At 53.5% G+C, this 14,855-nt stretch overlaps 1 protein-coding gene across 3 annotated transcripts in view; it reads left to right on the top strand.

Annotated features, from left to right (window-relative positions):
* Positions 1-1,151: 1,151 nt before the first annotated feature.
* Positions 1,152-14,855, top strand: part of FGF13 (fibroblast growth factor 13) — a 167,300-nt gene continuing 153,596 nt past the window's right edge. Inside the window, exon 1 of one of the 3 annotated variants that reach the window (XM_031504774.2) lies at positions 1,152-1,510. In XM_031504774.2, coding sequence (XP_031360634.1) covers positions 1,462-1,510 — 49 coding nt within the window. In that variant the 5' untranslated portion in view covers positions 1,152-1,461. Of the gene's footprint in view, positions 1,511-10,645; positions 10,841-14,855 lie in introns of those variants that run through there. The other 2 variants (XM_031504773.2, XM_021542163.3) reach the window with 2 other exon arrangements.

Here is a 14,855-nt window from a genome sequence, read left to right as displayed (position 1 = left end):
CGGAAAGCTGAGCTGTCCCCAGGCTGTCCCCAGCTGTCCCGGCTGCCGGGCAGCAATTCGGCCCCACTAAAAATAGCGGCCCCGGGGCTGCTGCTGTGCCGGGGACCCCCGGCGGGCAGCGGGGCTCGGGCACCGCTCGGGGCTCGGCAGCTCCCGGCTGCCAGCCCTGCCTCGCTCCTCGGAGCCGCGGAAATCCCTCGTGTCCCCCGCCCCACACCGGCCCCTCCGCCGCGGGGAGAGGGAGCAGGAGCCCGGCTGCCGGCCGGGGGCTCGCCCTTCCCCGCCGTTTATTCTGGGCGCTGCCGAGCGGGGCCGGGCTCCGGGGCTGCTCCGGCTGTGTCCCTGCCCCGACGGCGGCCCCGGCAGAGGAAGCTCTGCCCCACCGAGGACAACGGGCGAGGGGAGAGGGGCCCGGGCCACGCCGCTGTAGCGCAGGTGAGGGGCTCTGGCCGCTCCTGGGGTCCCTCCCTGCTCCCGAGGGGATGGAGCAGGGGGAGGGAGGGGTGACAGCAGCCGGGCTGGGCGGCAGCCGGCGCCTTCCCTGCTGGGGAACCCGATCCCCCGCTGCCCTCCGTGCCCGCTGGTACCGGGAACCCGATCCCCCCTTTGCCCCCTGTGCCCCCGGCCGGCGCTCCCGTCACGGCAGCAACAGGCTGGGGAGCGCCGGGCCCCGCTCCCCGGGCCGGGCACAGCCCGGGCACGGCCCCGGGGCAGCGCTGCGGCGCCGGAGGGCAGCGGGAGGCGTGCTGCCCCCGCTCCCCCCGTGCCGGTAAACGCAGCCCCGGTGCGGCTGGCGCGGAGGGGGATGCGCGGAGCCGGGCGGCTGCAGCTGCCCCCTCCAGCCCTCCTCGCCGCCGCGAGCGTAAACCTGCCGCCTCTTCTGCAGTGACGGGGACTCGCGTCCTCCTCCTCCTCCTCCTATCCGCGGCCGCAGCTCTGCTGCTCCATCCCATTATTATTAGGGGAGGATGCGAAAAGAGAAAAGCCCAAACCCAACACAGCCAAGCGAACAACCCCCCCCGAGTCACGGTACCCCCCTCCCCGCGGTCGGTGGGACTTGCAGGACCAGCTGCGCTTCCCTGGCCCTGGGGAGGGGAGGCAGAGCCGGGGAGGCGGGGGAAGGAGGGGGCCGGGGCCGGGCAGACACAGGGAGTATCGCTTTTGTCTCCGGCACGGCGAGCGGCGCAGGGGCTCGGTGCTGCGGCTGCCGGAGCCCCCCGCTCCCCGCTCCGCTCCCGCAGGCACCGCGGCGGCGCCGCCGGGCTCCGAGGCTCCGCGCCGGGGAGCGGGCAGCTCGCCGGCTCCTCATCCCCCCCCCTTCCCCTGCTCCTGGTGATATTCCTGCCTTGTCGGCGTAGAGGATCCCCCACACGCACGCACGCGGCCCCCCGCCCGAGCTTTCTGTGGGTGCAGCCGGAATTCGCGACGCTCCCGGGGATTTTCCCACCCAAGCTGGGGTCTATGAGCGGGAAGGTGATCAAGCCCAAAGAAGAGAAAGATGCTTCCAAGGGTAAGGCAGGCGCAGCCGCCGCGACAAGCGGCGACAGCCCGAGCGCAGCGGGCCGGGAGGGGGGCACGGCCGCGGGGCAGCCCCGGCTCGGGGAGCCGGGCTCGGGAGGGAGCGGCCGCGCCGTGCCCGGCAGCGGCACCGGCAGGGCTGCGGGGCCCGCTCAATGCGGCACCGGCGGCGGCGGGGCCCCCCGTTCCCCGCCGGGGAGGGGAGGGGGCGGCTCCCGGCCGGGGCCGGGGGGCTCGGCGCTGCGGCGGCCCCGGCTCCGGGGAGCGGGCGGCGAGGGGAGAGACATCGCCATGGAGACGGGGGCCGGGGACCGCCGGGGCCGGGGGACCCAGCCGGGCGAGGGGGGACCCAGCCGGGGACAGGGGGACACAGCCGGGGACAGGGGGACACAGCCGGGCTCGGGGGACACAGCCGGGACGGGCTCGGGGCTTCCCCGCCCCGGTTCGCCCCGGGCCCCGCGGCGCTGGGGGCGTGCGGGGCCGGGCTGCCCGCACCGGTGCATGGCTGGGGTGCGGGGGACCCTGCCTGGGTCCCTGCTGGGGTCCCTGCGGGCTCTGGTCCCAGTGCCGGGTCCCAGTGCCGGGTCCCAGTGCCGGGTCCCTGCGGGCTCTGGTCCCAGTGCCGGGTCCCAGTGCCGGGTCCCAGTGCCGGGTCCCTGCGGGCTCTGGTCCCAGTGCCGGGTCCCTGCGGGCTCTGGTCCCAGTGCCGGGTCCCAGTGCTGGGTCCCTGCGGGCTCTGGTCCCAGTGCCGGGTCCCAGTGCCGGGTCCCAGTGCCGAATCCCTGCGGGCTCTGGTCCCAGTGCCAGCTCGCACAGGTGCCGGTGTGCCCCTGCCCGCCCCGGCCGGCTGCGGGGCTCGCTGTCCCCGCACACCGCACGCTCGGGGACCCGGGGGCTGCGGGGACCCGGGGCTGCGGCCGGGCCTCCCCAAGGACCAAAACCTGCTCCTTATTTCCCAGTTTGTAAAACGGAGTGGGACGCTTCCCTGCCGTTTACTTTTTTAGCAGCCTTAGAGGCCGAATCCAAACAATACAGCCTTTCTGTTCCTGATAAAAAGCTTTCTTGTTTCGTGGTTTTGAAAATTTATGTTTAACACTTTGGAAAGCTTTTTTTTTATATATATATATATACTTTTAATGTGAGTTTTTTTTCCCTAACTCTGTCTTTCCCCTTCTTACTATGTTCTGTCTCATGTCCAAATCCTTAGCGTTTGCATGACATTTTTTTTCTTAGCAACACAATCAACTTCACAACTTAGATGCATTGCAAAACCTTACTTTTTTCAGATAAATATGTTTTGCCTTTACATTATATCCTTTGAAGTTGAGTTGATTTTGATTTTTTTTCATGGTGGCCTTATTTGCTATATTGTGCTTTAAATAATTTATTAAGCAGTGCAGAACAAAAGATTCCCTCCTTTCTGAGGAATGATTTTGCATGATTTAGAACTGTGTTACAAACAAGAAGAAATTGCCATGCTTGTGCCATGCTTGCCTGAAAGCTCATTTTTAAAATCAAGCTTACACATTTCATTTTGTGCTATGATTACAAGTTTCAGTGACACACTCCGCGGCTGAAATGGCTGTGGCACATTTCAGACCGGTGGGACAGAGGCATTTGTATGTCTGTTAATGAGTCAGGGATGCCGAGACGTGCGAGGCTGTGATGTCAGTGCTGCCAGCGCAGCAGAAGGTGAATATTCCGAGGCTCCCGGGAAAAGCAGCTGGTGCTGGTGCTCTGCTTCCCGGAGAGCACAGGAAAACTTTCTCTGGTAGCACCGAGTGAGAGGCAGCGGAGGAGCCGGCATGGGCGAGGTGCTCTGTGAGCCGTGCTGGGCACCTGCGAATCAGCCTTCAGAAAGGCTCCGGGGATGCTGAGAAGTTCATATTTACTCATATTTACTCATATTTACTAGCTGTTTACTTTACTATCTATAGGCTGTGTGGCCGTCCTTAACCTCTTGAGCTGCAGACAAGAATAGGAAATGGTTTTTTCTTTGAACCACCTGAATTCTCTTTTGGTGATTGCAAGTGTTAATACTCTTAATGGGAATGTTTAATTTGGCTCCAGCCATAGTAAATGCAGGCGGTGATGGGTGGGTTTTTTGTTAAGATTTTTTGGTTTTTTGGATGGGTTTTTTTAGACAATAAAGCAGTAATTTGCCTGGAAAGGATGGGATATAATTTCCTGCACTTTTCTGCAGGTGTACTGTGGCACTGAGAGAAAGCTCTGTGGGTTTGAGTCAGTTAAGCTCTTTCAAAGAACAACATAATCATGTTTAACATCCGAGTAGCTTGTTGGGGTGGTGATTCCTCACTCCGTTCTGTAAGACAAGGTGATGTAGTCTGAACTCCTGCTGCAAATGCACGTGTCCCAGGCTGTGTTTGCCTGATAAACGTGGGATGCTGCTCAGTGCCAGCAGTGCCAGCTGTTCTGACTCCTGAAGCTCTCTTAGGCACTGCAGGGCCACGCACGAGGCCAGACCTTGCTGTAGCTCTCTACAGAATTTGGGGAAGGTGTGTTGATGTTCCCACACGTTCAGCCCAAATGTAGGAGCTGCGCTGTGTACATTGTTAAAAGACACTTTGTTCCACTGGCTTTTGGGGTGTCTCTTTTTAGAAAAAACTGATTTATACAAAACCTTGAAAGGCCATGGAGTTTGCTGGGAATAAGCACAATCCAGAGCAAATACTGAACTGCCTTGCAGTGGTTTTTTGCAGTTAAATTATGCTTTTGTAAAGTCTGTGGTGGTATCAGTGGAGTTCTGCAGATGTTACAGAACTATAAAATCTATTTTTAATTAAAATAGTGGGGGTTTTTCATATATTTCCTGAAGCCAAAGAGGAAGGTAACTGCTTGCTTAAGAGTATGTTGGTCCCACTTGTAAATCCTGCCTAGCGATGGCTGTGTTTTGCTCAATATCTGGTTGCTTTTAAAAGTGTCTGTGGGCATTTAGAATTATCTACCCTGATCTTAAATAATGCCCATGGATTAACAGAATGAAGTCAGGGATGTGCACCTTTACTTTCTGCAAGATGCTGCATTAACTGTGAGTGTACCTGTAAGGTTGTGGCAGATGATGGCATTGATTTCCCTCCCCCCTGTTCATTTTAGGAGCAGGGTGCTGCTCCCCAGGGAGATGGGCAGTGCTGCTGCTGCTGGGGTGAGGCTTTGGGGAGCCAGCAGCTGCTCCCAGAGAGGAGCCTGTGCCCCGGGGTGGTGTGTCCTGGGCAGGTGTCCTGTCCCTGTGCCCTCACTGCCCTGTGCCCAGGCTTGGCAGGAGCAGGAGGGTCTGGAGAGGAGCAGCTCAGCATCCCGTGGTGGTCACTGATTTTGGGAGCAGCTCTGAGCTCAGGGGATGCTCTGGGTGCACTCCCAGCACAGCAGTGCTCACTCCCTGATTTTGGGAGCAGCTCTCCTGCACTCCCAGCACAGCAGGGCAGTTCCCACCAGGCAGGTTCTTGTCCTGCCTTGGAGCTGCTGTGCCCAGAGCCTGGCTGTGCCAGGGCAGAGCACTTCCCCCAGAAGTTTTTGCCTTGCACTTTGGGCACGAGTGTCCCCATCACTCCTCAGTGCACCAACAGAAGCTGTTTTGAATTAAATGCTTTTTATCTTCTCTTTGGGGGGGGGGGGTTTGGGCATGAGGAGAGCACTGGGCATTGGAGAGGGAGCTGAGACGTGCCCAGAGCCCTGTGCTTTGGACCTGGGCCTCAGGGAGCTCGTGCTGTCTGGTATTCCAGCCAGGCTCTTTCCACAGCCTGCTGTGCAATTTGTGAGCAAAGTCAAGAGCTGGAGCAGAGAGTCTCAAAGTGAATCTGAGGAATGGATTAATCTGCCTTTGTTTTCCTTTTCACTAAGGGGATTATGTACTATTGCTCCCCCATCAAAGCAGATGCAGGGGGATCTTTTCCTGTCACCGTAAGGAACTGGGATGGCTTTGTCCAAAAGTCTGATAACCTCAGCCATAAGCAGGGAGAAAATGCAGAGTGTATTTTCTTCCACAGAAAGCAAAATAGGAGCATTTGTAAAATGGACAGCTTCTAATCTGAGAAGAGTGTATTGAAATAGTGACAGTAACAGTGAAGACTTTGGAAGTACAGGTACTATTCTAATTCAGTGACAGCAGAAAACAAAGCACTTAGAGAAATCACTTGGCAGGAAAAAGAGAAGTCAGAATTTTGAGATATCTATTACTGCTTTTCCTGGCTTTATGGGAGTATAGGATAATGCAGCTGATGATTGAAAGGTCTGGAGAAAAGCTGACAAAAATAAAGCAGCTGATCTCAACAGTTATATTTCTATAGTACTGATTCATGAGAAAGTAACTTACTTCAGGGACTGGAGAGGAGCAGCATGTAAGCTGACCACGTCTTGGTCGGAGTCCACAGAATCAAAATTAGCAGCAAGTGCAGCCCTGGAGGGAAGGGGGAAGGGAGCACGGTGCCAACTGCCTCAAGTGCTGCTTGGGCAACTCGGGTCCCAGGCAGGGCACTTCTCTGTCTCTTTGTCAGACATTTGGGTGCCAGTTCTTTCACATTTCAGACCAAAAGCCTACCAAAGTTGAGCAGCAGCTGCAGTTTAGGATCTGAACTTGAGGACGTGCTCAGGTGCTTGCCAGCAGCAGGCTGGGTCTTCTTGTGGTCAGCTGGTGCTCCTGACTTACAGGTCAGAATGGTGTTTGTGCTGTAAACACGAGTGGCACCAAGGAGTGGTGCTTTGGTTTTGTTCACTTCACACTGGAAATCTCTGAGCCTCCTGTCTGGGATTCCAGATCTCCCTTGGCACAGATGCCTGCGTCGCCCACTGGAAAGCAAAGCCAAAATCTGGGCCGTGCCCCAGCCCACGCTGGGCATCAATGCTGCAGGGGACAATGGCAGCTCAGAGCTTGGCTGGGATCCTGATCCATTCAGAGCTCCCAGTGACACCAGTGGGAGCTCTCTGGGCCTGCCCGTGGCACTGCCTCTGATTAGTGGGTGGTTGTTAATGAGCCCATGCCTGGAATATTTACAGTAACTGCCTCCTGCTATGACTCATTATCTGGGGCTGGCGCTGGCACCACAAACCACAGCAACTCTTTATAAGAGAAACATCCTTCCCTCCCAATCCCAAGACACCGGCCCCTCACATATGTTGATAAAACGTCAGCAGCTAAAAAGTGGAAGCAGTCTTGAGATGAAAATGCCAGCACATTTGTGCTGATGCTCCTGAATGGTTTCAGTGTTGAGGAAATGCACACAGGATTCCAGGACAGGCTCCCCACTCTGGGGTTTGTTAGAGTTGGTTCTTAGGTGCTGCTGTCCGTGCCAAGAGCTCCTGTTGTACAGCAGGCTGTAAACGTCATCTTCCTTTTGCTTCTAGAGGAAAACTTGGTAATAGTTGCTTCTTGGCAGATGCCAAATCTCATCTTCAAAGGAAGAACCCCAGGCAGATGAAGCCTGGAGGATGAGGAGCCCCACAGAGCACTGCAGGGGCTGCAAAGGGACACACCAGCACCCACAGAGATGCAGAAGAATTTGCATGGCTTGGGCTTCTGGCACCTCTGCTCCGTGGCCACCCAGGGGACACTGGATTTGTCATTAGCTGTGGTTGTGCCATTGAGATTTCCTGCAGGGCACTGCCCTTACCCTGTGCTTTGGGACTTGAGTGCTGCAGGGTAGCCTTGGTCAATGAATATTCATTTTCTGCTTCTGCTCCTCGCTGTGTGTTAGTGCTGAGGTGTCTTGAAGAAGACACAGCTCCAGAGTTGTGTGACAAACCTCCTCAGGAGCAAAGGCAGGACAAGTTCTGCTCCTCAGCCTCCTGCAGGCACTGAATCCATGCTTGTATAGAACCCTCAGAAAATCTGGACGTGTCCTGTGTACAAACAAAACGTTTGTAACTCGGAGAGGACAGGCTTCACACCCTGGCCAGCCTCTAGCTGACATTCCAGAGCAGGGTTTTTGTGTTTAGGTATCTCGGGGAGGCCCTGCCCTGCTGGTGGCTGGGTGCTCTCACAGGTTCCATTTCACATCTCTGAGGCACTGAAGGTTTCTCAGCTGCTCCTGTCCCTCTCAGCTGAGCCTGGCTCCAAGGCTTGTGCAGCCCAAACTGCTTTTCCTTCCTCAGCTACATCATTTGACCTAACAAAACTCTGACATTTCCTAAAACGTATCTTGGTCAAACTTACATGAAAACGAATGTTAAAAACCAAAAGGAGACAACTGTGTTATTTATGTTATTTACAATAACCCTTTTATTTTTGTGTATGGTACTTTGGGTAAAGGGTTTCTGTGAATTGCCTGGTCTGGTTTCATGCTCAATATTTGTATTGTGTTGTTGAGTGAAATGAAGGCGAAAATAATTTGAATTGCACCCTCAGGCAGGTAACAATTCAGTTCTTTTCATTAAGAGAGTGTAAAGTGAGACTGTTCTCCACTTAATTAGTTTTGTGAGAGTGATGTATAAGGCAAGGTCAGAGCTAAAGGAGGAAAGGGCTGGCATGGATTGAACACTGCTTACGTTGTTTGAATAATTAGAGCATCACTGTGAGGTGGGAGGGAGCAGAGGACAGAAATGAAGTGGGAAGAAGAGATATTCCTGAAATAGCAATCGAATTGCCATTGATCTGGGCTGCATTACATGTACACAGTTGAAGATTGACTAAATCTGACCTGGTGGGGGTTTGTTACCTGTGACACTGGTGGTGCTTGCAGCTGAAGTGAAGGTGCATTTATAGAGATACCTCTTCTGTGGCCCAGGGAATCTCTAGATGCTTTTCAAAACCTGGGGTTTGACATAATTGATACAAGGCTCCCTTGGTTGCTTTAAGAATAAATTGTTTAATCAGTGCTTGCTATCTTTGATACCTGTGCATTTAGTCACCAGCCAGTCTGGGATGAATTTCTGCTGTGTTGGTGGGATCAGATCAGAGGTGGGCAGTGTGTGATCCCCCTCTGACCTGCGTGCTCTGCAGGCACCTGCTTTGGGTGTCCCTGTGGAAAGTGGCAGCTTCACCTCAGTCCAGCACAGGGGTGCAGCAGCAGTGCTGCCCTGCCCTGCCTGTGTCCCTGTGCCTGTCCCTGTGCTGCTCTGCCTGTGTCCCTGTGCCTGTCCCTGTCCCTGTGCTGCTCTGCCTGTGTCCCTGTCCCTGTGCCTGTCCCTGTGCTGCTCTGCCTGTGTCCCTGTCCCTGTGCCTGTCCCTGTGCTGCTCTGGCTGCTCTGTGCCTGTGCTGCTCTGGCTGCTCTGTGCCTGTCCCTGTGCTGCTCTGTCCCTGTGCTGCCCTGCTTTGGCTGCTGTGTCCTTGTCCCTGTGCCTGTGCTGCTCTGGCTGCTGGGTCCCTGTGCCTGTCCCTGTCCCTGCTCTGTCCCTGTCCCTGCTCTGTCCCTGCCCTACCCTGTGCCTGTCCCTGTGCTGCTCTGGCTGCTCTGTCCCTGTCCCGCTCTGTCCTGTCCTTGTCCCTGCCCTGCTCTGTCCCTGTCCCGCTCTGTCCTGTCCCTGCCCTGCTCTGTCCCTGTCCCTGCTCTGTCCCTGTGCCCTTTGGCAGCCGGCACTGCCATCCAGAGGTGCCATTTCCCCAGGGCAGTCTGGTGCCCATCTCATCGTCCCTCCCGCAGAACATCCCGAGGTGGCACCTCGGTGCCGGGGCTGCTGAGCCTCTGTGGAACCTCGTGGAAGCACTGGGACCTGCTGGACACCTCACCCAGCCCCTGGGGATGAGCCCTGGCAGGACACAGGGCCCAGCGTGGGGACTGGGGACAGGAGGCTGCTGGCCCAGCTGCTGCCCACGGGCACGGGTGATTCCCCTTCTCAGCGGGCAGGAGCTGGGCAGTTCCTCCCCTCCTGCCACAGGGCACCTCCCATGTGCTGCTGCCTTCCCAGGGCTGCACAGCAGAGGTGGCAGCTCCAGGACCTTCCTTCAGGTGTCAGCCACTGAGTTTAACTATAGAAGTTTAAGAGTTCCGAGCCACTTTCCCCTGCCCCCATAGCCTGTTTATTCAAATCCAGTGGTAATTAGCACTCACCTAATTGTTTTATTTTTATGTTCATTTGGTGTATGGAAACACAGAATGGAGCTCCTCCAGTCCAACGTGCTGCTGAAATGGGATCTCCTGACACATCACCCGCACTGTGTCCAGACAGCTTTTGAGTACCACCAGGAAAGGGAAATCAGGAATTTTCAGTTTTTCCTCTTCCTTTTTGGTCAAATTTTAGAAATTTCTGGTTTTCTTTAAATGAAGGGAAAAAGCACAGGGCATTTTTTCTTGCATAAAATGGAAAGACACAATAGAAAGTACGAGAGAGCTAGAGAGGAAAGCCAGGAGAGGGGCAGGGGAGAGAGGCAGCAGGAGAAGGGAGCAGTGCAGGCTGAGCTCCAGGTGAGGCACAGCACAGCTCTGCCCACTCTCACCTGCCCACAGGCACCCAGCAGGACAGAGATTCCTTCTGATTCTGCTCTTTCTGCCATCTTCCAGCAGTTCCCAAGAAGATGGTAGGTGCCTTTCTTCTCCCGTGTGTCTCTACGTGGCTCACTGCTACTGGCCACGATGTTCAAGGAGCTGAGGCTGGGTTTACGTCCACACCTTGTCAGTGTGCTGTCAAACTGCTTGCACAGAAACACTTTTCCTCTGGCTTTTACATCTGTGCAGTTCTGTGCAGCTTTCTTGCATGTTCAGTGCACATGTGAAATCCTTGTGTTGCTCTTGCATCTCAGTTTGCCCAAGCTGTGCTTCAGTACTGTCTGGAAAATGAGAAATGCTTTAATTGTAATTACACACAGCGCTCTGAGCTGCTGTCACTTACACTTTGTTCCTCCCAGTGCTGCAGGAGAATAAGAAACCAGGATGGACCCAGCTGTGCATTGTCACTTCTTGTGGGGTGCAGAGCTGGAGTACCTGGTCCATGGAAGTGCTCCCTAGTAGAGTAAGGATGTGGGGGTATTTTGGGAGTAGCAGGACCGGTGGGAGTCACAGGGTTTGCATTTCCTATGGGAAATGGTGGTGCTGTGTGAGGCCACCAGGCAGGAAGGGCTGCTCCAGCCCGGCTGCTGGAGGAGGAGGAGGAGGAGGAGGAGGAGGAGGAGGAGGAGGAGAGGTCCTGCAGGCTCTGGTGAGCAGCAGTGCAGCTCCGTCATGTGCCCAGCCTCACGCTGCCTTCTCGTCTTGCACAGCAGTGACTGAATGTCCAGAGACTGCCAAAAATAGTGCCTGCCTTCAAGGGATTGGGCAAGGAGAGCTGGAGTGGCTTCCATCTGCTGCTGCTCCTCGCTCTGCCCATGTTTGCTTCCTGAGGAAGGATATTGGGGCTCCTTTGCTGTGGCCACTCAGTAAAGGTGCTAGCAGTGAAGTAAGTCAAGAGGGATCAAGGCTCTTCTTCACCTCCTAACGGGGAGGCTACAGCACAGGAAGTCAGAGGTCTGACTCCAGCTGGAAAGAGATTTTTGGGGTGAAGTGGGAGCTGTTTCAGAGCTGCTCCAAGGTCAGGGGACAGCCTGGCCAGGGAGGCTGGACAAGGAGTGCTGCTTTGGTGTGGAGCCGGGCTGGTACCTGGCTCTTGGCCACACAGAGCTGTGACTTGGCCGCTGGAGAGCAGCAGGAGTTATTTCCTTGGCTGGAGGAGGGCTTGGGCTGTTTGTTTTGGGGTTGGGTTTCATGTTGCTTATTTGTTTTGTTAGTTTGTTTTGCTTTTTTTCCCTTTCAGATTGTCAGTGCAAACCACAGTTTTCAAGTTCTGTTTGTGTAACTGTGTCTTTGGGAGGAAGTTCTGTCACAGATTTCTGGGATGTTGGTGATTAGTGTAAATAACTCCATGAGGAGTACCCTGTTAGGAGGGGATGCAGAGCAGTGAAAGCTTCGTAGGCAGTGATCCACAACCCCTGTACAGGAGAGAGCAGCGTGGAACACAGGAGAGAGAGTCACTCCTGCTCTTTCCTAGTAGTTCATTTAAGAACAGTAGATGCTCTTGTTTAGGGATGCTTAATTTAAGTGGCAGCAATTAATGACTGGAGAGGAGAAAAGGATTATACAGAACTGTGAAAGCTGTCAGTTCTTTTCATGGCAACTTTCAGGGTTAAAAAATTTGAATTTGTTCCCTCACTGGGACAAATAAGCAAAACTTCTTTGAGGTTTCTCAGGAAAAAATAGTCACACTGGAGCTATTTTAAGGAAAAAGACCTGTCAGGTTTTCCATCCCTGTCCTTGTTCCACCCTTGGTCTGAAAAGTCCTCCCGTCAAAACTGAGATGTTTTAGCAAGACTTTTGAGTATGATCAGAAAAATTAGTTAAGCCCTTCTGAACAATGTTAGGAAGAGATTTTGAAATATGTAACAGCTGAAAAAAAGCAGGGCATGGAGTCAGTGGTGTGGAGGACGGCTGGAAGCTCAGTAGTGAGGTGGCAGGGCTGTGCCTTTTGGTCTGGAAGTGTTTTTATTTCACTCCACGTTTGATCACGAAGGATGAACTTTAAATTGCCTTGTGGAATGAATACGAGGTACCAGGCTGAGAATGGAAGGGGGCGAAAGTGTGGTGCGGTGGCAGGAGAAAGCAAATTCTCGGAGACTTTGAAGGTGGAAAATGAGCTTTGAAAAGTCTCTGGAGAGCACAAGGAGGCTGAAGAATGTAATGGAACAGGAGATATTATGGGTAACTTGTAGTAATATCAGACTGCAGTGAAAGCACACAGGTCTGACAGCCTGAAATGGTGCAGAAAAGACTTGACAATCTGTCCTGCAAGGTGCCAAACATCTCTACTTTCCATTTACCCAAAACCTGTTAGCTCTGCTTTGGGCCCCCATCAGTGAATGCTGGATATTCTTGTCATGCCGTGTTCCAGCATCACAAATTCTCACATTAAATGCATGTCAGGAGCCACTGAGTGTGCACGAGGAAGTCTGAGTGAGTGACAAAAGGAAATGAAGGAAGCTAGCAGCTTTTGGTGGCCAGGCTCAGTGTGAGTGAGCTGAGTGCCCCTGCCACGGGGAGGAGATAAGGCTTTGCTCTTCCTCCACAGAGCTGGGAGAGCCCTGGAGCTAACTCATCCTCAGTGTCCACTCACTGTCAAACCCTGGTCGTTACATGGCTTTTCTTAAAGTGCTTTTGCATCCCCTAATTCCTGTTCTTATTGCTGCCCTTCTGCCTCCTCTAATTCCTGTTCTTATTGCTGCCTTGAGCATTTCGGACTGTCCCTGAGCCTGTGAGGGTTTCAATAACTGCTGGTAGGAGACCTTGGTAGCTCACTGGTGTTATTTGGGTGGCACCTTGTCCAGAACAGACCTGAGGCAGCACTGTCCTGTCAGGTCAGACTGAAACAGGATTTCTGCTGCTCAGTGTCAGCCTTGCTGAATCAAATCCTCAGTGGAAGTGTGATACGCTCCCACTTCATAGTGCTGACCGCTGTTGTGATGAATATTTTAAACTCTCTTTTTTCCTCGGTTTTTTTCTGTATAAAAAGTGTGGGGGTTGTGTTGAATCAATGTTGTAAGATAAGCCTGAAGATTGCTGGAATGAACTGCGATATTGAGGCTTGATTCTGCAGTATGAGATTACTGGAGTATGTAAGAGAAACAGATTTGCTTCCTGGAATCTGATCTTGCAGCAGCAGAAAACTGTGTTGGAGAAGAAAAGGGAGCAGAATCCTGTTTAGTTTGCATCCTCACAGATTGCCTGGGAGATGCTGTGACCTGAAATAGTGTGGTTTGAAGTTTTTACCCTGTCCTGTGCTGGATGTCCTTGAGGGCAGCTGCTGCCTCTCCAGTTCTGCTGTATTTTGGTTGGTTGTGCTTCAAAATTTGGCTTTGGGAATTATGCTGTATAATTCAGTCTCTTGCACGATCTCCATCTTTATCTGTTTCTTATTTATGTTTCACCTTTTTCACAAACATAAGGATTGTTGACTCAAAGGTATTGAAGGATCATTAGCACCTTGGTAAATGTGGTGAGAACGAAGAGTCTTTAAAAGTTGGTGGCATCAATTTATGACCCAAAATACCAGCACAAAGCATGGAAATGTTAGTTTCATGTGCATTTTGTATTCAGTATTCAGAGCTGCAGTGTGCTGTCTCTGTGTTTTACTGCGTGGAGAGAGCTGCTGGTGCTCTATAAATTGCAGCTGATGCTGCTGTGATCAGTGAACAAGTTATTTTTGTGGAATGTGGCTGTATTGCAGGCTCAGTGCCCTGCTGCACTGACAGACCCATGGTGGGCTAGCTGGGCATCAGCTGGGCTAGCACAGCTCTCAGAGCTCTGGCAGTGTCAGGCTTCAGAGCAAACTGGCCACAAACCAGTCTGGCCTTTGTTCCTGAGCTCCCAAATCTCACAGCAGTCAAGCAGGCTGCCCTGGTGTGCCCAGCTTTATTTCCCAAGATGGAATTTCATTTATTCCTTGCTCACTGACTTGAGTAAATCAATTAAAACGTGTGTGTGTGTGTGTGTGTGGAACAAGGCTTTGACGTAAGGTAATTGGTCAGGACGTGCAGACATATGAGGAAGGCGTGGGACAGATTTTAAAGCAGGAGACTGAAACGTGGTGAAGTTTCTTTTGATGTGGTGTGGTGGTAGCTAAATTCCCATCTTGTGTAGTAACAGGCTTTTCTCTGGGTGCTGTGGTGTTAAACACTCCTCTGCACATATCCAGGCTAATCTTTTTCAGCTTGTCCTTTTGGAAACACGCCATGTCTCCATCCTTTTCACTTCATCTGGAAAGGAGGTTAAAGATGGGAATCTCAAAATGCAAAGACTATCAGTTGTCCCCCTCTTTCAGTAGGCCAGTATAGTTCACTAATTAATTATTCACTAATTAATCATTTCCTGCACCTTGGCTACCTCTGAAGCTGGTCCCTTTTCAGTTCCTCTGCCTCTGTGGGGTGATGTCTCCACAAGCTGGGATGACCAACGTGTAAATCCTTCCTGTGCTCCTCCAAGCGCCCCATGGACCATGAGGAGGGAATTCAGGGCAGCCTGGAGCACGGGGGGTGCAGCTGAGGGGAGGGAGCACCTTGCCAGGCGTTCCTGCCAGGACAAGGTCCTGCCCTGGCGCAGCAGGGACGGGGTGCGTGGGCACTGCTGCCCGCTGAGCCAGGCAGGAGTGCCAGGAGAGCCAGCTCTGCCCAGGAGCTCGCAGCTCATCTGCCACGGCGTTCCTGGAGCTGGAAGGATTCCTGCTCTTGTCTTCCCTCCCCAGAAAAACAGTACCTTGGCTCAATGTGTGAACTATTGGGAATGGATGAGTTGTTTGTGATCCCAAATCCAGGGTCAGGGCAGGTGTTGCCCTCTGCAAGCTCTCCCCTCTGTGAACTATTGGGAATGGATGAGTTGTTTGTGATCCCAAATCCAGGGTCAGGGCAGGTGTTGCCCTCTGCAAGCTC

The sequence above is a fragment of the Lonchura striata genome, chromosome 14 (assembly GCF_046129695.1).
Source record: "Lonchura striata isolate bLonStr1 chromosome 14, bLonStr1.mat, whole genome shotgun sequence".
NCBI lineage: Eukaryota > Metazoa > Chordata > Aves > Passeriformes > Estrildidae > Lonchura > Lonchura striata.
This window is presented reverse-complemented; position numbering and strand designations above follow the sequence as displayed.